At 35.7% G+C, this 22,562-nt stretch overlaps 1 protein-coding gene across 25 annotated transcripts in view; it reads left to right on the top strand.

The window, feature by feature from the left end:
• Nucleotides 1-22,562, top strand: part of RBFOX1 (RNA binding fox-1 homolog 1) — a 916,301-nt gene that overhangs the window by 875,105 nt on the left and 18,634 nt on the right. For 21 of the 25 annotated variants that reach the window (XM_040592408.1, XM_040592428.1, XM_040592416.1 and 18 more), the window contains 2 exons: nucleotides 782-821; nucleotides 9,114-9,178. In XM_040592408.1, coding sequence (XP_040448342.1) covers nucleotides 782-821; nucleotides 9,114-9,178 — 105 coding nt within the window. The remainder of the gene's footprint in view (nucleotides 1-781; nucleotides 822-9,113; nucleotides 9,179-22,562) is intronic. The other 4 variants (XM_040592423.1, XM_040592429.1, XM_040592422.1 and 1 more) reach the window with 1 other exon arrangement.

Here is a 22,562-nt window from a genome sequence, read left to right as displayed (position 1 = left end):
TTGCAAAAGTTGTGAAATGATAAAGTGAGGAAGGTTAATACTTTTTTTTTTTCTTTTTATAAGAATAACACCATGGCATTCTTAGCAGACCTGTTGTCACTATTGGACATGTGTATCAAGCCAACAGTGCAGTACCTAAGTGGCTATGAATACTCTCATCTCTGTGTACATTTAGGTATGGAGGTTTGACCCAATGGGTAGAATACCACCAGTATAATTATTTCACATATTCCTCTCACCATACAAACTTATGCTGTGTATTGTTTTCCATCTAAGTAATGACAATTACTGCTTTGTTTCAGAGGGTTGATGTAATTGCAGGACAAGAAAGTAGTAATTCAATAGATAGCATTTTGTTAATGTATTGAAACTGATTGTAGGATTGGCCCACTGGAAAATTATATAGAAAAAAATTGCTGCCAATATGCGGTTTCTTAAAAAAAAAAAACAAAAAAAAAAACCCCAAAAAACCAAGAACAAAAACAAAACCAAAACCAAAACGAACCACACGCACACCCTGCCCCGCAACCTTATCAAAAGTATTTTGCAATCCTGCCATGCTTTGCCTAGGCGTTTGGCATACTTTGTAAGATGTTGTATTCAGTACAGATTGACTTCTGATAATTACTGCCAACCTCCTTAACCAATGTGAAGAGTGCCTTCCTTCCCCCCTCCCTCTGTTCTTGTGACAAGACTAACCTCAGCTGTGCAGGGGTTGGTGGCATTTGCATGTGGAAATGCACTAATATGGATGTTTTTCTTTGTGTGTGCATCCTTGCAGTGTTGTATACCAGGATGGATTTTATGGTGCAGACATTTATGTAAGTATTCATTGATGTGCATGCTGTCCTTGTACATTACCAGAGTCATTCTTTTTACAAGTTTGCTGCCTAGCTTGACTCTGTTTTGTCTATTTACCATCCCTTGCCTGTCAGAAAGAATTGAGAAGAATATCTCTCACATTGGAAGACCTTTCTGTTCATTACATCTATCATTGTTCAGTGGAGCTGAATTAACTCTTCAATCAAATGCTGAATGAATGCAAAAAGATGTGAAAAATGTGTGTGCGTGTATGGAGGGGCGTCTCCCTTCAAAATGGAAGTTCAAAGAAAAAATGAAAACAAAGCAGAAACATTCTTCTGCAAATCCCCAAAAGCTAATTTTTAAAAATCAAGGCAAGCTGAGTCTTATTAATACCTGAAATATGAAAATACTTTATGGAGAGATAATAGATTTCCCAAATCCAGGCAACACTGGGTGTATGTAAGTGTGACGGTGATAGCAGAGCTTAGTTACATAGACAATACGTAGTCATATCTTAAATTACTGTAATTGGTATAGACTTCCATCTGTTCTTTTAAAATTCACATATTTAAGTTTAAATGAAATGGGTAGAGACTGCTCATGACATAAGAAGTGGTTATATTTATTAGTAAAGTTTTATAGTCTTGGATCCATCATTACCTACTGTACCTCATTCCTTTAAATAATATTTTTTTCAGTTTCTTACCAATATTGAGGTTTTTACTTTGAATGTATACATCAAGGCTACTTATGTCTGAGTATGCAGGAGGCTTCAGGTGGTTGAGGCTGATTTTCATTCTTTTAAAATAAGGAATTCTTATACCCTATGTGTAGATGTAAAATATTTCACTGAAACTCCAGTAATCCTTCACATTTGTTATTATTTCAATAAAGCAATCTGGTTATAAGTTATAGTTTCATCTTTATTTCACCAGGCAACTTTCTCTGGCCTGCTTGTACTTCTGTTGTACTGTCTCTGTTAACGTACAAAGAGACAGATGAGTTGAAATTGGTATGAATATTAAAAATTCAATAGGTAGTGCTAGAAAACATTCCTTGTATTCATTATCAGCAATCTTTTAGAACTATTTCCAAGGAAAGAGACTTCTTCCTGTAAATTTTATCTAAAGAAGGAAAACAATTTGAATTTATGGAAGAAGTAGGTTTTGTTTTTCTGAAGGAGGTAGAAAGAGGATGACACTTATCTGAAAATTCATTTGTGTAGATTAAAAGGTATCTCTAAAATAAATCGGCATGGGATAAAGTTCTCTCCCTATGTACTTATGTACCTAGTGATGTTATCAGTCCCATATTGTTTGCAACACGTGAGAATCACCTGTTTGCCAAAGGCTTACTCAAGCGTAGTGTGCTGCTCTAATCTCACCTAAACACACGGCTGCTGGATTTTTGAGCAATGTAGGATGCATGGTACATTGTGGAATTTCTTCAAGTGTGGTTTCCAATTTTCATATTTCTTCAAACTGTCAAAAGAATGTGACATCCATTTTGCTCAGTTTACCAACCCGAAAATCTGAAAGGCAACGAGACATCTTCCTTAGGGTTGCTTGATGTGATAGTATAGGTGAGAACTAAATGTTAATGTAACAGTTCGTAGTTTTGGAACCCTCCGCTGCTGAAAACCAGGAATATCTCTTTCGGTGATTGACAATATTCTTTTTAGGTGGCCTCACATCCTCTCACAGACTTTGAAAATTTTGTTTCCAAATTAAAAGTTATTTCAATGAAAAAGATAACAAATAAATTATTAATTTCTAGTGTATCCTCAGTTTTGTTGTCTGGAACAGTCACATGCATTAGAAGATGGAATAACTATACTGGTGAATTGGTTTTCACTCAGTTGCAGCCTTGTGTTTCTGTTTACATTTCTTAGTTCTTTTAAGGCAGCAGAATGTTTACCTTTACAGTAGTGAAGAGAATTAAAACACTTTTCTGGAAATTTGTTTAATTTTTTTTTTTAATGTACAAAGCTTCTTATTTTATAATTCTTTTTTCTTCACATTTGTCCTTTCTTGCGTCTAAAACATTTTGCAGGGGAGGGACAGAGAGAGAGAGAAAACTGGCATGAATCAAAAGAAACCTTACCATTCACAGTATATTAGTTCTTAGTGTATTAGTTTGCAACGGACCAAGTTATTTATTAAATCCCAATTGATTATGACATAGTTCTACTCAGCTTTTCATTTTACATGCAGAGCTGAAGCTTTGTGAAAGAACAGATGTTTAGTGAAAAAAAAAGGAGAAAAAAAATAAACAATATAGGGTTTAATAGCAGATTGGAAAGGAATCTTAAAAAGACCTCAGAAAGCAAACCTAAAGGTACACAGTGCTGAAAAGCCAGACGAAAAGTATGCATTAACACGTATATCAAAGTGGGTTTCATTCTGAAGTGATTACAGTGAGTACCAACAGTAATATGGACCATTTTAATATTTTCATAATTAGCTATCAATATAACCTTTGATAGCTAGATTTTTTTAGACATGAAGGAGGAAAGACACAAAGCGAAAAAAGATAAAGTTGGGTAAAAACAGCGGACCAAGAGCAGCAAATAGCCAGAGTTGCTTAATACAAACCAGAGGAAGAGAAGAGCATAGGAATATAAAAATCAGTGGAAAGTAGTCTAAAATGAAAAATCAACATCCATGAGTTGATGTAATATAATACATTCTATATTTCATATAGTTCTATATGGAATGGAATAATGCTTCTGAAATAGCTGAGCTATTGAATTCCTTTTTAAATGTGCCTTTGAGTAGGAAAAATAAAGGCGATGATTAGGAAGAAAGGAAGACCTTTTAAAATTAAGTATTGATTCACTAAGAGAAAAAGTCATTAAAGGAGAATTAAGGTTGCCTGCCAGCAAATATAGAAGTTCCTAGATGAAGATTGACACCTGTGAAAATAAGAAAATACTCTCCACAAAACGAAGCAAAAATAGTAACAGACGCAGAAATATGCAGTTAGAATAATAGCTTTACACTATTGCTCTGCTTTATCTTAAATCTGTTAATTTTTTTTACCATTGTCATAAAGAATATTTTTAGAACGTGTCAGTCTTCAATCCACACCTAAATTGTGGGAAGGCAATGAAATATGAGTAACTTCCAAACTCTGTCATCACCAGCTTTGGATGTCCCTGGGTAATACGGTTCAGCCCTGCGCATTAGCCAGGCTTACTGCTCACAGCACGATTGTCTCACCTGCTCTCAGGATTCTGGACCTGTGGTGCTGCAGCTGATGAGAGTCCTCGACAGCGTATGAGTACATAGGGTTAAGATTTGTTTTCTGAGCTGTCCGTCAAGAATAAGGCATACTTTTGTGATCAGGGGTATGGAACTAGATCATCAATAGCTAGTGTCATCACCTTTAGCTCAAAGGTAGGGTAGTATTGAAGGTGGAGCATGTATGTATTTCCCAAGGAAAAAGCAGACACAGTTATCTAAGAACCATTCCTATGCTACGTAGAAGTCCCTCAATGCAATCAAATACCCAGAAGGTGCTGCTCCAACGTGAAAAGCAAGGATATGCAGTGAGCACTGAAGTCTTTCTTTTAAGTGTTAAAGATTTCTGTGTTTTGTAAATGGAAGGCTGTGCTGTGTCCTGTGAGTCCCAGAAATAGAACAAGAAGTGGAGAAATTATTTTTCCAAGGGCAAGAGAGTCCCTAGGGAGCAGTGGGTTGTTCCTCCTGGTGCTGTGTGTGCTGGAACACATTGCCTTTTTCAAAAGTTTTGAAATCTGGTGCTAAAATGTCTTATTTGTGATATACATTCAAGAAAATGCTAGGTCAGTCCTTTGTGATTGTATTTGGTTGGAATTAATACGGGTGGTGTCAGTTTGGATACGTTACCAAGAGCTCTGAGGCAACAGATTTCTCTGGGGGTACAACACAGAAACAACGGCTTTCGCACAGGCCTTTCCAGAAGCTGAGCCAGCACAAAGAGGTGGTGGATTTATTTTATTTTATTTTATTTTTAATTCTCACAGTCAAAGTTTTACTCTGTGAGCTGAACAAAAATTTTTTAAACCTCAGTATCACATAAGAGATACTACTGCTTTCTGTGTTCTGCAGGGGCTCGGGTATAATTAATGCCATTTTAAATCTCACTCCTCTATTTGTAGCTAATCTGGCAGTTATAATTCTCAGTGATAGAGAAGGTTTTGAACTTTGACTAATTTGGGTTCACAAAAAACTTTGAGATCCTTGAGTGAAAGGAAGTAAAAATTGAGGAAAAATAATTCTCAGCGTTCACTTAGAATATTAAATATGTTAGAAATGGGAAAAACTACCAAAAAAAACCCCCACCCTGTCATTTAGATTAAATTAGTTTATCTGTATCTACAACAGATGCTGTCAGTACTTTTGAGATCAAGATAAAAAAAAAAGTAGGTATTTTAGGAAGAGTTTCACACAGGTATATATGTTTTGTAATCTATAGATGTGCATTTGTATAACTTTTTTGGGGAAATTATTTTTACTACAGATGGACTATTTAAAAATTCAGATGCATTTGATTTTCTGTTCATTTCCATTTTATCCTATCCTATCTAAAATTTCTGTGATTTCTTTCTAAAATTGATTAATATTTCTCTGTAACAATTGGCCACTGATCTTTGACATATCCCACTGCTCTTCTTCAATTTGCCTGAGCCACGGAGATGTATAAAACATTGAAAGGAAAATTGTAATTAATGGCTCTGGGGAATTTGTCTGAATTCCTTCCTTTAAATCTTTCTTTCCAGCCTTCATTCCTGACTCATTCAAATCATTACATTTCTGTTTCTTTATAGAGCAGTATTGCAAGAGCCTGTGTATGGCAATAAGTTACCACAGGTATGACATACTGACTGGTAGGAAAAATTCATTAAGCCGGATGTAGACTCTTGTAAAATCATACTAATTCTCAGATAATTATGTGAGAAAATGGATTCTGTTTGTATGAATGATAGGAATAGTCCACCAATTGCATTTTATTTTCCTGATTCTATCACAAAATCACAGATATTCTTCATATCCCATGAAATACAACAGTTACTGTTGTAAGTAAGTGTCCTGTTTGGTGTTTTATGCCAGTGAGATATATCTCTGTATTTGGACTGCAAGTGTTTTGACCCTATACTTAATTTTTTAAGACAACTGAAGCTGCTGTAACATTGTATTATTGTTGTTTTGGAAGTAGCAAATATGCAAGCACAGATAAGGCAGTAGATGGTTTTTCAGTATTTTAGCTGAATTTTCAAAATAATAATTTAAAGCATAAAAGTCAGGCACTTTCTGTTTAAGTGTATGGAGCGAGGAGGGAAAAAGCATTCCTAACATATTTCTAAAACATAGGAAGTTAAATTTGTTATTTATTATTATGTAATTATGTAAAATAACTTTTAAAGTATTTTATTTTGCAATATAGTTTAAGGCACGAAGATAAATATTTAATGTGTTATTAGAGATGTATATGTAGTGAATATTACTAGTGTATTCTTCACCTAAGATATCAGCCACATTCAAAATTAGAGACAAATTGTAAGGTAGAACTTGTCACAGAAGTTTAGAGTTCAGGGGTTTGAGTCAAATTCCCAACACAAAGTTCATCTTCAAGTATTTTGTCGCTGCAGTGATAAATTGTCTGAAGTAAGAAAACAGTACCATGCCAAAACTGTAGAACACAAACCCATCAATTCATTTGCTTAAGAACATTTTTATGTGTAACTATATGATAGCTCATGTTAAAAATATGAAATCATGACATGGACTGGTAGGGAGTTATGATTTTCCTGATAACCAAATGCGTCCTACATTTCGGTTCTTTGGAGAATTCAGGCAAATTAACTTAGATTCCTTTTGATCTTTATTGGTTTAGACTCAGTCTTTCCAGGACTCTGACAAATGTCATCCTGATTTTTGAATCCAGAGAATCTTAATAAAGTTCAGAGTTGAGCTTTGTTGTTCAGCAGCAATTCTTTGATGAAAGCAGATCAAAATATAAGCATAAAATAAATGTAACCCTTATATTTAAGGAGCAAGAAAGGGTCCGTCTTCGCAGTCTGACTAATTTTTAGTGATAGTTAAATAAAGGAAAGGAAAGGAATCCTCACAGAGCCTCCCGTCTGCAGCTAAGAGCAGCCAGTATGTGAACAGCCTGTCTCATTTTTGTTTGATGAAGAACACGGGACCGTTGATACCTCTCACGATGTCCTGCTCTGTGTTCTGTACCGCAGTGGGAGTCGCGTGCTTAGCTGGGCTGGAGTGAAGTGGCTCTCACATGGGAGGCAGGGCGCTTAGAAGTGGGCTACAGAACAAGCGCAGGAGTCACACCCGTAGCAAACAGAATCATGTCGTACTGCAGAGTGACTTGCAGTCTGCCACCCCTTTTCAGGACTGGATCGTGAAAACAAGTTAAATATCTTCTTTATACTTTTGCCATTTGTACTTCTGCTTATCAGCACTCAGGGAAAAATGGGGAAAGAAAAAATAAAAAGACAAAAAGGTGCTATGTTTAGCATTCAAAAGCTGGGAGGTGAGGACAGACACATTTGTATAATGTCTCACCTTGCTCCTTGCAGCACAAGCCAGACCAAGTGCACAGCTCGCGTTATTATCCCTCAGCCTCACTGTTTACTGGCTCCATTTGCACTTGGTGACATTATTTGACATCTGATTGCCTGTATGCACATACCTGCAAGCAATATCTGCCTATTATACATTTTTGACAGTAATAGCCTTCTATTGGTTTATAAAAATCAAATGATCTGAAATGAGAAAGTATTTCATCTTGATGCTTCTGTGCTTGCACAGAGGAGCAGCTTGCTGCAGAAGAGCGAGGATATACAGTATCATGAAAGCACATGCCTTATTCCAGGGGTTGTGTGACACAATTGCTGCTGGCAGGGAGCTGACCGGGAGCGGGGAGGTAAATGTAATATTCTCTGTGTGAGCACTTGAAAAAATCAGGAAGAATGTTCCTCAAGTAAGTTGACAGTTCAAAGCCTGGAGTTTCTAATGAGCTGTCAGTATATGTAAAACATCTGTTTATTCTTAGTGTGATGCGGCGTTATCAGCCGAATGATTGATTTCCAAACCCAACCTGCTTTAAATCTTCAGACCAACAAAGGTTTACACACGTTAGGGATGAAAGCGATTCTGCCAAGGAAAGTAGTAGAGAGGGAAATAGCCTGTAAAGTATTTGAAATTGCTTTTCTGAAAAGACTGAATTTTTATTTGTAAAATCAAAATAAAACCCCACAAAAGTTCCTGCAGTAAAAACCTACTACTGTTACAGTAAAGGCTGTCAAGTCTTAGCCTGTTCTTCATTCTTCAGCATAATATCTTACGTGAAGTCAGCCTTCAAAAAAAAAAAAAAAAAAAAAAACCACAAAAAAAAATAGGGGGGTGGGGGGGAAATCGATTTATTAAAGCAAACGGTTTAGGAAAAATGTGAATTTTATTCCGAGCTGAGCGATCTCATACTTTCTTATTCAAATCGTTTTTAAGGTAGGGGAAGGTGGCAAAGGAAATACAGAAGTCCCCTGTCCCAGAGGATAATGGGATGGTGAATTCTAATTGGGACGTAAATCGCGTTTGTGTTATCTGTGGAGACTGGCCTGTGTTTGTTAATTGGCATGCTGAGATCATTTTGAAATGGTTGATATAACGCCGTGGTCCATTGACCAGGAAACGCTGCTGGTTTCACAGTTTGATAATCAATGCATCACTGCACACAATTCCTTTCAAATGTGTGTTTGTTTGTCCTGTTTGCTTAATTGAACAGCTGGAATTACTGTTACATACAACTGAATGTTAATTCATGGAAGAAGAGAATTTTGCTGCTTCATTATAATTTTATGTATAAATTGGAAACCTATGTAACATTAAGTGTTTACTGAGAGCACAAATTCATAGGTTTAATCAACCAGACATGCTAAATCATGTTTTGTATGAAAATGAATTGATTATTAGCTGAGTTTTTCTTTTAGGTTTGGTATTGCTTTATTAATATGCGTACATGTCATTCTTAAGAACAATTGCTACTTGAAAACTTCTGGAAAAATAGAGTATTGTGTTACAAAAAAATCCCATTGATGAATGCAGTTCATTGCTTTCTCCCGATCTTGGGACAAATCTTAACAAGTACGAGTTGTGGTGATAGATTTTGCTTAATGATTCACTGAATTACGTTTTTAACCCCTTAACCGAACTTACAGCATGACAACACTCTTCAGTTGCTGCTAAATTTTGTATAATGTGATTTAAGGTGCTGTGGCAATCCAGTTAGAGCATGAGTTTGTGTTTCAGGGTGGTTATGCTGCCTACCGGTACGCCCAGCCTGCCACTGCCACTGCAGCTGCCTACAGTGACAGGTAAGACCTCATTTACTACTAATAAATATTTGGCCAGTGGAAGTTGAAGATGATTCTATAAATTTGCCTTGTTGAAGTCTCATAACTGTCTTGTTGCTCTGCAGATAATTGTGATCTCAAAAGCAGGCTGTTTTATTATAATCCATGAATAGCCATAAATTGAGAGATTTTAGGCCTTAATTGAGAATCAGGCATGAGATGTGCGCATTCCCAAGCTGTAGATCATCCAGTTAATGTCTGTGACCCTTGTACAATGTAGATAAATATATGTACGGCTTCATGATGGTCTGCTGCTAAAGATCATTATTCGTCTTAGGAGTATTATTTGAGTTGATTTAGAACCTGAACCTATTGAGTGCCCTCAATTCTCATTGACATTGTTTTAGTCGGTGGAAATTGAGAATGAACTGTGTCTAAGCTTGAACTATCCAAGGCAAAACAATATTTTTCCCCATTTGCTTCCTTTCCAGACATTTGATTTTTTGAAATACTGAAGAAAAACAGATCAGTGATTTTTCTTTTGCTCTGTATTTTTATCTGCAAAATGTAAACTACATTCAGTAGAAATAATGCCAGGAATAAAAGATTATTAAAATCTGCATAAGATAAACATGCAAAGACTTAACATCTATAAACTAAAAGCGATGTCACATAAATTAATTTGTCATCTTGTATGATGAAGATTGGGACCCCATTGAAGTCAATGTCTAAATTGCTGTTGACTTCAGTAGGAATAGGTGTTTGTCAAATTGCATCAAATCAAGCCTTTGCAGTGTGTGGATGTGATTTTGTAATGAAAAGAAAGAATATTCTATGTTTTTCTTCATAAACTTGCCCTTAACAAGATCTATGCTCTCTTTAATACTTTTCAAGTACTTGAAGAGTGTACAGTCGTACAGGGAGGGTGTATATGGGGAAGGACAGATCCCTGCACATATTTTGCTTCACAATAGCAGCGAGAAGTAAGGTCACGTTTCTCAATTTCTGATACAAGAAAATTTTCGCTTGGAATCGTGGAGAAAATTTCTTACGTCTTGAATATGTATAGAAAAATTTCTTCAGATGCTAAATTAGACATTGTTTTAAATGTTTCTGTTTCATAACAAAATCAACAGATAAAGTTCAGTGAACTATTTCTTAGATCAAAGTGCTGTTCATGGATTCTGTATTTTTAGAACAAAGTACCATGGTATGAATGTTACAATGCTATGCATGCATATTTGCCTTTCAAATGCTTATTCTGGGTAATGATGAAATATTTTTTTAAAAGTTATGTAAATAAAATAATTTGCATGTATGGCTGAGGCATGCTGTGTCAGACAGGTAAGCAAGTTAATTTCTATTAATTTTGGGTCAGTAATATCAAGTAGGTATGTGCTGTATGCACTTTTTTGGGGATGTACTATTTCTACTTAGGGTAACCTACAAAGATGAAGTGCTACTCAGTAGTTTCATTTCATTTCCACAAAGGTGTGTTAGCATGTCACAGCTCTACTATTTCTCTGTGAGCTTATAACACAATTCCTGCTTCTAAAAGCTTACTAAACTGAAAGGACAAAATTGTAACTAACCTCCTGTGGTTAGTCATTTTTTGCCAGATATCATCCAGGTGTCCCTGGACCATTCCATAGGGTGTTTATTCCTCTGAAGAAATGAATTTCTGAAAACCTATATGTTTCATAGAGAAACTGAACAATATCAAGATGACTCTTAAATGCTTTAGCTATGAATTAATGTACCTTCTCATAAACCAAATCAAATGCTGTAAGATAAAACATCAGTTGGTCACATGTTCTGCTAAGGGTAGAGAGTCAAGTAAGTTATGCTGACAAAAAAAGGAAAGGATTTGTCAAAGAAAATAGTGCTCTTAAATGCTATAAAGGGAGCTTGAGATGGTATTACTAGCAATGCAGTTGTTACAACCCTTAATTCTCTTTTGGAAAAAATGTCTGATTTTCAGATACACTTTGTTTATAATTAGAATTGTAATAACCCGTCTTTGCTTGCATAATTTTAAATATCATATATGAATTCTCTCTTCTTTGGATATTTTTTTTAATTTAGCTTCTCTTTTTAAAATGTTGTTAACCCTCACCTTTGAGCTGCTTCCCCCAAATGAATATGGTTTCTTGTCTTAATTACGAATATTGTAACTGAATTTCTTTATGGGAGAATCCTAAAACTAGCATAGAGGACAAAACAAATAACAGTCTGCTCAAACGTTTCTTTGCATATGGGAAACTATGTGCAAACATGGATACCTCTGATTACTCACAACTACAGTTTGCTTAATTTGATTAACTTTTCATTCATTTTTAATTAATTCAATTCAGCAGATTTCATGAATTCCTAATATTGAAAGTGCTGAAATACAGTTCAGTACAACTACTTGCATCTTTTCTTCTCAATGTAATAATCGTCCACTGTCCTCTGACAATATTGAGTATTCCATATCTCCTTATACGCTACTGTTATTTAGTGTTGATTTGAGTCCCTATTTAATTTAATTACACATTAGATATATTTACTATTCATGTATAAACGACGCCTAGAAAAATGAAGTGAGGACCAATGAGTATGTACTATTGAAGCAGTGATGTACCATGGAAATACTACTTCATATTAGTTTAAAAAATAATTTTAAAAAAGGTTTATTGTTTTGATCACAACTCATATACATGATGAATGGCAGCGTTCCATATTTGACAAGCTTCTTAAGTCAGGAGATGGAAAGAGGAAATCTTTAGATTGGAGACATGTTTTGGTAAATTAAAAATAAAGGTTAACAGAAAGATTTGGGACTCCAGAATCAATACACCAAGTCAATGGATAATGATCACTGTAAGAGAGCTCAATTGTGAAGAAATGCGATGGTATCCTTGTTTGTCACAGCTGGAAATATTGCTGGAAGTAGACAAAGAACAGATATATAGGGGAGAATCAGGTAGCAAGGAAATCTCATGAAACAAAACAATGCAAACCCCTAAGTATGTGTTGAGAGAAATCATGTACTAAACCCACTTTTACAATGGAGGTAGACCTTGCAGATTTGTCCAGACATTTCTTAGGATTGTAAAACAAAAACAACAAAGCAAACAAAAAGGTACATATTGTTTTATTCATGAAGCAATATAATCACTGAATAAACCTTCAAAAATTTAGAATTGTTTTTTTCTACTGTGATCTGTCATCATACTAAATTGCACTTAAAGATTTGAAGTTCTTTGCAGAAGTGAGTCAAAAAAATCAAGGTTAACTTTCCAACATTTAAAGTATTTCTGATAAATTTTCCAGTTCTCATAATTGATAAAAGGGCGCCTACTGCTCTATGTATGTTCTTCACCATTCTGGAACTTTGCCTGCCAAACTATTTAAACTTAGAGTGTTTGGAAAAAAATAATTATAGGGATGTGCAATAGACATTAAATCAGATGTCAATAAAATGTTCGTACAGCTTTTATTCAGCTTTCATGGCATATTTAAAAAAATATACCTAAAAATGTAGTTGTTAGATTTCTGGCCAGGTCCGAAGTAAGAGAAACTAGCAAAGTCATCAAGTTTTCTATTTATGAGTTAGAGCAAGTCAAAGCATGGCAGTGGGGCGTATTGTCATTTTGTCATTGCATGTTCACTTGATGTTGCTAGTATGTCTGTAATGCTGTATTGGATTTGACAGATCCATCACATAGCTCAGTGAATGGCTTGCTTGAATTAAGCCTATGGGCAGACTTATTCACATTGATTGGCTATTGGTTTTGTGTTTTATGATTTGATTATTGCATCTTCGATCGGAGTAAGCAAAATGTTCCTTTTTTGCATATTACCTTTGTCAGCAATATTTATGAAAGTATATATGGTAGTGTAATAGACCAGACCCCCAATAACAGGAAACTAGCCTTGTCTGAAAGGCAGTGTCATTTCACTTGTACTGCTTGCTAACCCTGTTGCACTTAATAACGATAATTATGTGTGTTTATATATGTATGATTGTGGATTCATATATATACACACATTCCCCATCCATCAGCCACCCACAAAAATGCACACACACATGCACACGCACGTGTACAGAGGTGTTTTGCTCTGAGCTTAATTCCCTTTTCCAAATAGAGTGTCAAATTTAAATCTCACTACAAACAACGGGAAGATTCCCACTGATGACCTTGTTGTCTGGATTAGATCCCTCATCACTGGAAGCTTGACTTTTTTTTTCACTAATCTTTTTAAAAAGCAGTTAAGGCATATTCCAAAATATTTTGCACATAACACTTTGCAGTAAATTTATTATTTTTTTTCCCCACTATCAGTTTGTGTTATATGTTCTGTGGTCATACGTAGGATTTTATGTGAAATTTAAGACAGGAGATTTTGTCATAGGAAAGTTGTTTATCTTCCAAATCTGAAATCTTACTCCCGGCAAAATCCTGATATTCTAATAGTTTAAATTTTTAGCATGCCTATGTGGACTATTCATTTTTGTCAAAGTGCTAGTGTCTAGAGAGACACAATTTAATATATTTTCCAGCTCTCTTTGGCCAAGTAATTGAGAGTAATACTTGACATTTGTGCTGAGACTATCCTAAAATAGAATAGGTACAGATTTGATTTAATGGAAACATCCTCATTAAAGAATGAAAAACTAGAACGAAGAATAAAAAACCCACAAAATACAAAATGTGAGCTTCTATAGATGGAGGTAATTTTTTTGTATATTGTGGACTTTAAGATCTTCTATTTTATGAATAAAAATTGAATACCACTATACTTTTATTCAGATTATTTTCTCTTATTGAGGATCTTACTACTGGCACCTACTAAAAATTAAGCATCTGAGAGCATATAAAATATAATAGCATCTTCAGTCAGAATTTAATTTTCCATTAAATAATTTTACAGAAGGATAAATATTTTAAACTGTAGCGTTCATTTCATGATCATACTTTTTAAGATTTAGGAAAAAGACCTTCTATGCACAGTTTTAATTTCTAAAGTAAGTGGGTTGGAAGAGGAAAAAGAATAGAACATAGTGATAACTTTACTCTTCTGCTCCCAGCTGGGACCTTCAAACCTTTTTGCGTTTTGTTATACAAGTTGAACGTCAAGAAATAGAGGAGTTTTGGGGGACAAGATGACACATAAGCACTGTATAGCCCATATTCTAGGCTACTCAGATTTTGAGAACGGAAAGGAACAGTTAGCATCGTGACCAGGTACAAAGGTTGTGTTTAGCTTTTGTAACAGCAATAATATAGCGTATATTTAATACTTCTTCACACACTTAGGTTTGATGTGGTGATGTTTGATCGGTCTAGTTTTTTTCTGGATATCCTGTATGGTAGCTAAAGATTGTTTATTCCCTAATACTGCAAATAAAAATCATTCACTTTGCTGTTATAGAGAGGTGATGGGTTTGGGCATCTACCCATTAGGCTTGTATGTCTTTCTGTCTGTATCTGATCTGTGGCAAACTAGAAGGTCACTGGCATCATGTTAGTATTTTGTAATCCATATCCATCACTCAGGTCACAGTTTGGGGAATGACTGGAGTATATGACTCATGTTATAGCCATAACAGTACCCGTTAGTGAAAGAATTAGGAGTAAAAGTGGGTGATTACGAATAAAGGGAATGTAGCAGGGAAAAAAAAATAAAAATCAAAGAGTTTAAAATTCTGTGAACAGGAAGTTTCATGTAGAGCAATTTGACAGGAATTTCCTGAAATAAAATGTATTGCGTAGAGTACTTCCTAAGGATTGAAACATGCTTCATTTAAAATACTGTAAATGTAATGCTTTTTGGGGGGAGATGCAGGGAGGCATATTAATGTAGGAAAACATGGCAGACAATTACTTTTCATAAAAATATAATCTCCTACCAGGTCTAGAAAGGTACTTTACATACTTTGATATTTTAAGATATTCCTCTAACGTTTGGTAGAATGAACATTCTGATACTTTGAAGGCTTGATTCATCTGTGTGTAATATCACTATCCATGTAATATCCATGTAACTATTAAAACTACTCCACTAGTTCAAAACTGAGGTAACACAGCAGCGAAAAAGCTTAGGGTTCCTGGCCCAGGATGGTGGTAAACAGATTATGGAACTTTTGTCATGTCAGAGCTTGTATTCTTCATACCCTGCTTCTACATCTCTTTACTGTAATTTCCATTCTCCTTCACTTGTAATATCAAGGGATATTTTAGGAATCCCTATAGACAAGTAACAGCTTGGCTATTACTGTAAGATTAGGTCTGACATGCATGCTGGAAATCACGAAGAAAAAATTGAGAGAGCAGGCAAAGGAACACCAAAGCCTAGATTTCCATACCTGCCTTCCTAAAGTGCTCAGGTTTAAAGATGATTACTTTTGCTGCCAGTTTCTTCTTGAACATAGTAGGAGCTGTTGAATGCTTATTATTTTCAAAAAAAAAAAAAAAAAAAAAAGAAATCAGTGCCTCTGTTCTGACATTTGTATATCAACTTCAGTTTTCTTGCTTTATTTAATACATCTAGCCTACATCAGGATGTATAGTATCAGCTTTAACTTGGGAGTTTCTTTCTTTAGAATAAAAGCTCATAGTAAATAACTGTGATTATAAATACATTCCTTTGATGCATTTTCATGCATGCTTTTCCTCATTAAAGGGGGGGGGGAAGGATTGCTTAATATTTTTAAATAGGAATTATTAATTGTTCATATGGACATGTTTACTCTTAGAGGATATTGAAAGAAAGTGTGACTTTACATTTTTGAACTGCGTTGTATTCAACAGACTGGGTGAATATGGAGTTAGGGAGTTACTAAAACATTGATTCCTGATCCAACAGACCAAAGCTGTTACAGTCTATTGGGTCAATGCCTGTGACATGACAGACCATAACAGTTCCTTTGGACATGTCAGTTGCTAATTATACACTTTTTAGTTTTCAGATCATTGATTTGATAGACCACAAAATGGCAGATTAGAACATGCTCTAAGTATTGTCAACCTGAGTGCTTTAAAAGCAAGAAGGAACTAAGAGCATTGTGAAAGAGTCAGAGAGAAGGTGAAGGAATTAAATTTTATTAATAAAATATGGAATGAATTGGATATAGTCTGTATGGATTAGGTATGCAATTTGCTATGTCTTTTAGGCAAGGTGAGGAATTATTAGAAGAACAAATTTAAAGTAACTATGCAGATGAAATTAATTAAGAAAGAGGCAATTTACACTCTTGCATGTCCTTACTGTAGTGTTTCCCTCCTCAAAGGAGTCTAAAGCATTTGACAAGGTATTTAAATAGGAATATTTTTTTTCCAATTCTTTTGGGCTTGCCACATTTCTAATACTCTAGGAACACACCTGGGGCAAAACAGCAGTTTGTAAGAGTACTGCTCAGCAGAATGGGAGTAGGAAGTTTACCCGTGTATCCTGAAGAACAAATCTTTCATGAAAACTGCTATAGGAGGTTCCATATACATGCAGAAAAAAGTAAAGTCTTCATTTAAACAAAACTTGTACCAGCCTCTAAACTTCATTTTGTGTTTCTTGAATTAACATCTTAAATAATCCTGGCAAGGTTTCCATATATATGGTATTTCAGTTATAATATGAAAAAATGATGTTGTCAAGTAATTTGTAAAGTCATTCAACCTTTAAAATAATTCTAAGGGAAAGAATTTTTGTTATTCGTAATTGCTAAAGAAGTTTATAATTACACCTCTGTGTACTAGGAGACTTTATTGTGGATGCAATGGTAGTTACTAGTAAACTATAATAATCGTTATGAAATCAGAAACAAGTATGAAGTATGTTTGAATGAATACGTTTTAAAGATGACACAATATACGTAAACAACAAATTCCCCAATAAAATAAATATATATATTGTTATGCATTTTACTGGACAAAATACTGATTCTTTACACAAGGCTGACTTCAAAATGTTGTATTTTTTGCCTTAAAGAGAGTGAAAAATATCTCCAATATATAGTAATAAACATAATTTTCAAATATAAATTATGAAACTGCAAAAATAGTCTTAATGTAGCAGTCCTGGATCATACTGACATCAGTTTACATTGCTGACACAGAGCACCTCTGAAGTGAAGTTACTGGATTCCTTCTTCAAGGATTTAGTTTAAGTGTGTTGGCGGCTGTGTTAACCACAGTAAAAGGCAAATAATCTTGAAGCGTTTATGCCACTGAGGTCAGTATGAATTCTACTGTTGATTTATGTGGTGTTCAGAATTTCACCTGTTAGTTTTAGATTTCACTTTAAAATGTTAAGATCCACTTAAATCATCTGTGTTCCTCTTGCAGATAAATATGCATATTTATAGTATGTATATTGTCTTCTTAATAATCAATACATTTGTGCTATGTATAATATATTATGTAATCCTTCATCCACATGGCAGGTAATATGAATTAGAACCAAGCATATCTGTACAGCTCTGATTTAAAAAACAAATAAATTGACAACTAAAATGCATTGATTTAAAAAATGCAGGTGAAAGGCTACAGTAGATTTTTCTGCTGCCTGTGATGTAAGACACTGACCACATTTTGGCAATATATTAAAAAGAAACATTTCTTTTGTAACAACTATGCTAAGTTGCACGACTGTACTAAGTTGCACGACTGTACTAAGTTGCAAAGCGCAACACCAATTTGCTAGAAATGTTCTTTATACAGCCTTTGAGGGGTAACAGGAGAAGGCAAGAGAGGGGGAGCTTGTATACAAGGCATTGCCGGGGAAAGTTATAGCTACAGCGTATGCGGTACGGACACCTCATCATTTCCCAAACACGCCTGGCAGCTTTAATGTGAGGCTACGCTAAAAGGAGTGGCTCTCTTGTAGCATCGGAATGTGCTATTTCAATAGTTCAATAGAAGGGCTAAAAAAGATGCCTGTCCCTCTGCTGGGGAAAGCCTGACGTAAGAACACAATTTATGAGAAAGCATCTTCTGTTGACCATTTTTCTCTTTAAGTTTTTTGGGTCTTTTTCTCTGAGTAGATAGAATAGTACAGGCATATCACCGGTGTTGGGAATGCACATTTCCATTGGTGTCCAGGAGAGCTTTTTTTCCCTTTTTCTTGAAGATGTGCTTTTCACAAGTGCAAAAGTACTTTTTGATATTGAAACTAATTATACATGTTCAAGAACTTGTGACTGGTGGCACGATAAAATCTAATGAGAGAGAATTCTGTCTCATGCTGTCTTTGGCAGTCTGAATGATGTTAGAGACATCTTGTTGTGGGCTAAATCATGCTGAAATCTCCTGTATTGAGCACAAAGAAGACACAAAAAGTAACGCAGAGATGACTAAGGTGGGACTCAAGGGCTTGCTTAAGCCACTTGGAAACAGGGATCTAGTGGCATTTGAGACACTCCAGGGCATGTGAGACCCCCATGCAGTCAGAGGGGACACTGGACCTTCTGGAGCGGCAGCTGAGTCCAGGCAGATGGACGAGCTGCCTTTGCTTGGGCAACCAAGATGAGTTTTAGTGTTTTCTGTGAGGTAATATTTACAGAAGTAGCTACATTAATTTCTTTTGATGCAGGGTTTTACTCCATGTGCTTCCAAGCCCTGCCTCAAAATTTCAGAAAAAAAAAAAAAAAAAAAAAAATGGTCAGGATTGATGGAGGTGGGAGATGCACTATTTTTTGACAGTGAAAGCAGAATATCTGTGTCTTCCTCTTTGTCTCAGCATCATTCTTAGTAGCTAGATTGGACAAGTGATTCTGTAGAAAAAAAACCCACAAAACCTGACATCAAAGAAATTAGTTGAAAAGTCAAATATACTTTCCTAATGCCCATCAAGTCGAGCAAGTTACTGTTAGTGTTGTTGAAGCTTGATACCACATGAATTCCTTTCTATTTATAGTTCTATTTCATTTAATATATCTTATTGGTATGGCTGTGAAGTTGTTTAGCTGTCTTTGTGTTGTGATTCAAATGCTATGAGTATGATAATGTACTTTGATCTTACAGTAATGGGAATATAAAGCACAATAATAACAAAATCAACCTTCTTATTATAGTTACTATACTAATATTAAAAAGCTTGAATTCTTTGAGAACGTTGATATTTAAATTTAGGACACCAGAAGGAGAGAGTTGGGGAGGACTTCATAAAATGATTTTAGAGGGAAACTGAAACTTTGTCAGTACTTGAACATTACAGAAACTATTCAAGCAGCCAGCCATCAGCTGTGTTATTATTCATAGTGAAAAGGCCTTCAACGTTAGAGTCCTAACAAGATCAATGAAGCTTTAAAGTTTAGAGCATGAAGGAAAAATAAAGTAGCTTTAATAATATAATGGAGAAATGTACAGATGTAACACATATAAGACTTTTGGGAAAAATCATTGCTACGTCCTATAGTTAGTCCCAGCTCCTTGGAGAATACAGTTTGGAATGCCTCAGGGAAGCCAGTGCCGTCAGTTCAGCTGCATCAATTTTACTGGCTGAGGTTCTGACCCAGGAAATCTAAATACTGACTGTATTTGTAAATCCCATGGTTTTACCAGAAAAAGTCAATTGATTACATATAGTTTAAGCCCTCCCACTGTAACTTCTGTTCAGTATTGTATTTACCTGGATCCTGATTTCCTGTGTTCTGGTGCTTGGCACTGTTTGCAGCAGCTGCTATATTTTTGGGAGCGAGGGCTGCACCTCTGTGCTAAGCAAGATTATTTCTGTCTAGTTTTGTGAAGTTCGTAAGCCAAGTCCAAGAATTCTGGTGTATGAAACATAATCACTGTATGTTAGTGGATGATGATTTCTTTTCGGTTTGAAATTTCCCAGAGTTAGTGTGATTATTTTTAGGGAAGTCCTGATTTCTTAAAATCCCACATGACCTCTAGTATGGCTTCTGTTTTATAGAAGCTCTGTGTTGCTAAGAAGGACTAAAAACTACTGGGAGTGCTGGGTGAAATTATGTGTGTGTCTAATTTTTTTTTTTTTAATTATGTGCTGTATAAAATAGAAATAGCGTTGAGTAGTCCAACTGTCACCCTGCCTTTTAGGGAGAAGGTAGGATCCCACAGAAGACTTAGTAACTTGTCCCGTGTGCCCTGCAAACATAGGTTCTTCCACTCACAGTGACCTAAGCGTTGGTAAGCATTCAGCTTCTGCACTGTCAGAGTGCTGTAGAGCGAATGTATGGGGGTTTTGTCTGCCCTACTTCGGCACAGCTAAGGTGGCTTGCGAGGAGCAAGTCTGTAGAAGACAGCTGTTCTTGAAAAATGGGTAGATGCAATATTTGGTAAGGGAAAGTACTGACAAAATATGTTTATGAAGTATCTTAGGCCCTTTAATTAACTTGTGGTAGTATAAACATACTGAAGAAATTAGGCTGTGGTATTGGGGGTGGGGTGGGGGAGAATAGTCCAGAAGGCCCAATTTCTGTGGCTATGCAACATTTAGTGAAGTAATTTGTAATCAGTAGTATTTTTCACTAAATAGTGTATGTAATGAAAAACCTTAGTTAAGCTTCACTTAAATTCCTGTTCTTCACTTGCTTAAATATTTCGGTTTGATATTTTATTATCTAAGTCTTTCAATTCAGTAGCCTGCTTTAACACAGAACAGGCTACTTTTAGTCAGGTGATAAAGTTGAACCTGAAAATATTTCGTTATGCTCTTTGAAGTTTGATGCCACAGAGCATGGGTTGGATTTTGGTAGCTGGACTTTTCCTGCCCACCTCATGCCATCACAAAAACTTTCAAACAATATTTGGTTTTACAGTGCAAGCTCTGTCCATAAATATGAATTATTACTTAATAATGACTAAAAGTCATTCCTGAGGTCATAAGCCCTACCATTGCTAATCAAGGCTCTTTTAATAAAAGGTCTCCCATAATAAAAAGTGCAGTACAGAAAGATACACGGCGAAAATCATGCTTTTTTGTTTTTCAGGCTACCCTGTGAAAAAGATGATGAAGTGGAAATGCTGCCAGGGGGTGGTGAAAAGCTAAAGCTAAAGCTAAAGTTGTTCTCCATTCTACCACACATTGCATCCTCCTAGGGCAGGGTAGCAAGCAGTAAAAACTCAGTGAGGGGTTTCTTCACAGAAGTAGTTCTGTATGTTAAACAGCCACAGTGAGGATAAGGCTTGGACTCTAGTGATTAAAAAAAAAAAAAAAAAAAAAAAAAAAAAAAAAATTAAAAAAAAATCCAGTTTTATGCTGCAGTATGGTCTGTTTTCACCAAACTAACAGCATCGAGTGGAGACAAAGCAAGCACCTAATGTATTGGATATGCAAAAGACCTGCTGGTTAGAAATAGGTGCTAAAACTGATAGGGGGGTTATGTCAGTTTAGGGGCCTGCCAAAATGTCTGTGGGGAATAGAGAGGAAGAATTTAGAACATATTTGAATCTTTTCAAAATTGGGGTAATGCAGGTTCAATAACTACCCCAAAGTAAGAAAAAGCATCTAAATCACTTAATATTTTGTTGCCCTCCCCTTCTGTTTCTGTCTGAATTCAGGAAATACCTCAAATGTTATCTTTTTCCCAAGTTTAAAAATATCTTTATTACCATACTAGTAAAAATCTGTGGTAGTTTTCAATTTCCTAGAAGGAATAAGAAAATGATACATAGGCTGGAAAGAAGTAATAGTATGCAGAAGTGTTTGCCCTTGGGAAATAGCTGCTGAGGTGGAAGGTAGCCAGTCCGGCTCCCAGAGGCTCATTTCCCTGACCTGCGCTGGCCGGGTCCCACCGGAGAGTGGGGGCTGCCAGAGGGTGTCACCCCAGCACCCACAAGTGGGGCACCAGCCCAGGGTGCGAATAGCTGGCAGATTGAATATATCCAACTGCACATTCTGATCGCTGTATTTGTCATGTTAGTCTCTCAGTTTATACTTCTGTTTATCTCCCTTAAAACCAGTAACAACTCTTATAAATTTATTAAAAGAAAAAAAAAAAGTTTTCTGGATTTCAAATGTCTGTTCTTTTACATCTAAAGCAGAAAACGATGAGCAGTAAAATTTTTTTCCTATACTTTCACTGTTAATACACAAATTAAATTACAGAAGCAATTCTGTATCGTAATAATTGAGCAGGGCTTATTGTGTAATAAAGTTGGGCCCACTTAGGTTTCTTGTACCTTTTTGAATCCATAGGAAGTGTAGCAGTGATGAGGAACATTATAACAGCCTAAAACATGTCATGAATTTTCACTGTGTCTTTCTTGTGAGTTTTTTAAGCCTTGTGCATAAAATTAAAGGGAACAACCAAGGACATTGGTAGGTAGCTGCCCTTGTCCAGGTCTGCTCCTCATGTACTTTAAGACGTATAGGATAAGATGCACCACAGTGTCATTTAACTCAGGAGGACTCCTTTTGCAAACTGTGGGGTTGTCCACACTAAACTGCCTTGGCCATC

Source organism: Falco naumanni, chromosome 4 (assembly GCF_017639655.2).
Source record: "Falco naumanni isolate bFalNau1 chromosome 4, bFalNau1.pat, whole genome shotgun sequence".
NCBI lineage: Eukaryota > Metazoa > Chordata > Aves > Falconiformes > Falconidae > Falco > Falco naumanni.
Note: the sequence above shows the minus strand (reverse complement) of the source record. Positions and strands in the feature narration are given on the sequence as shown.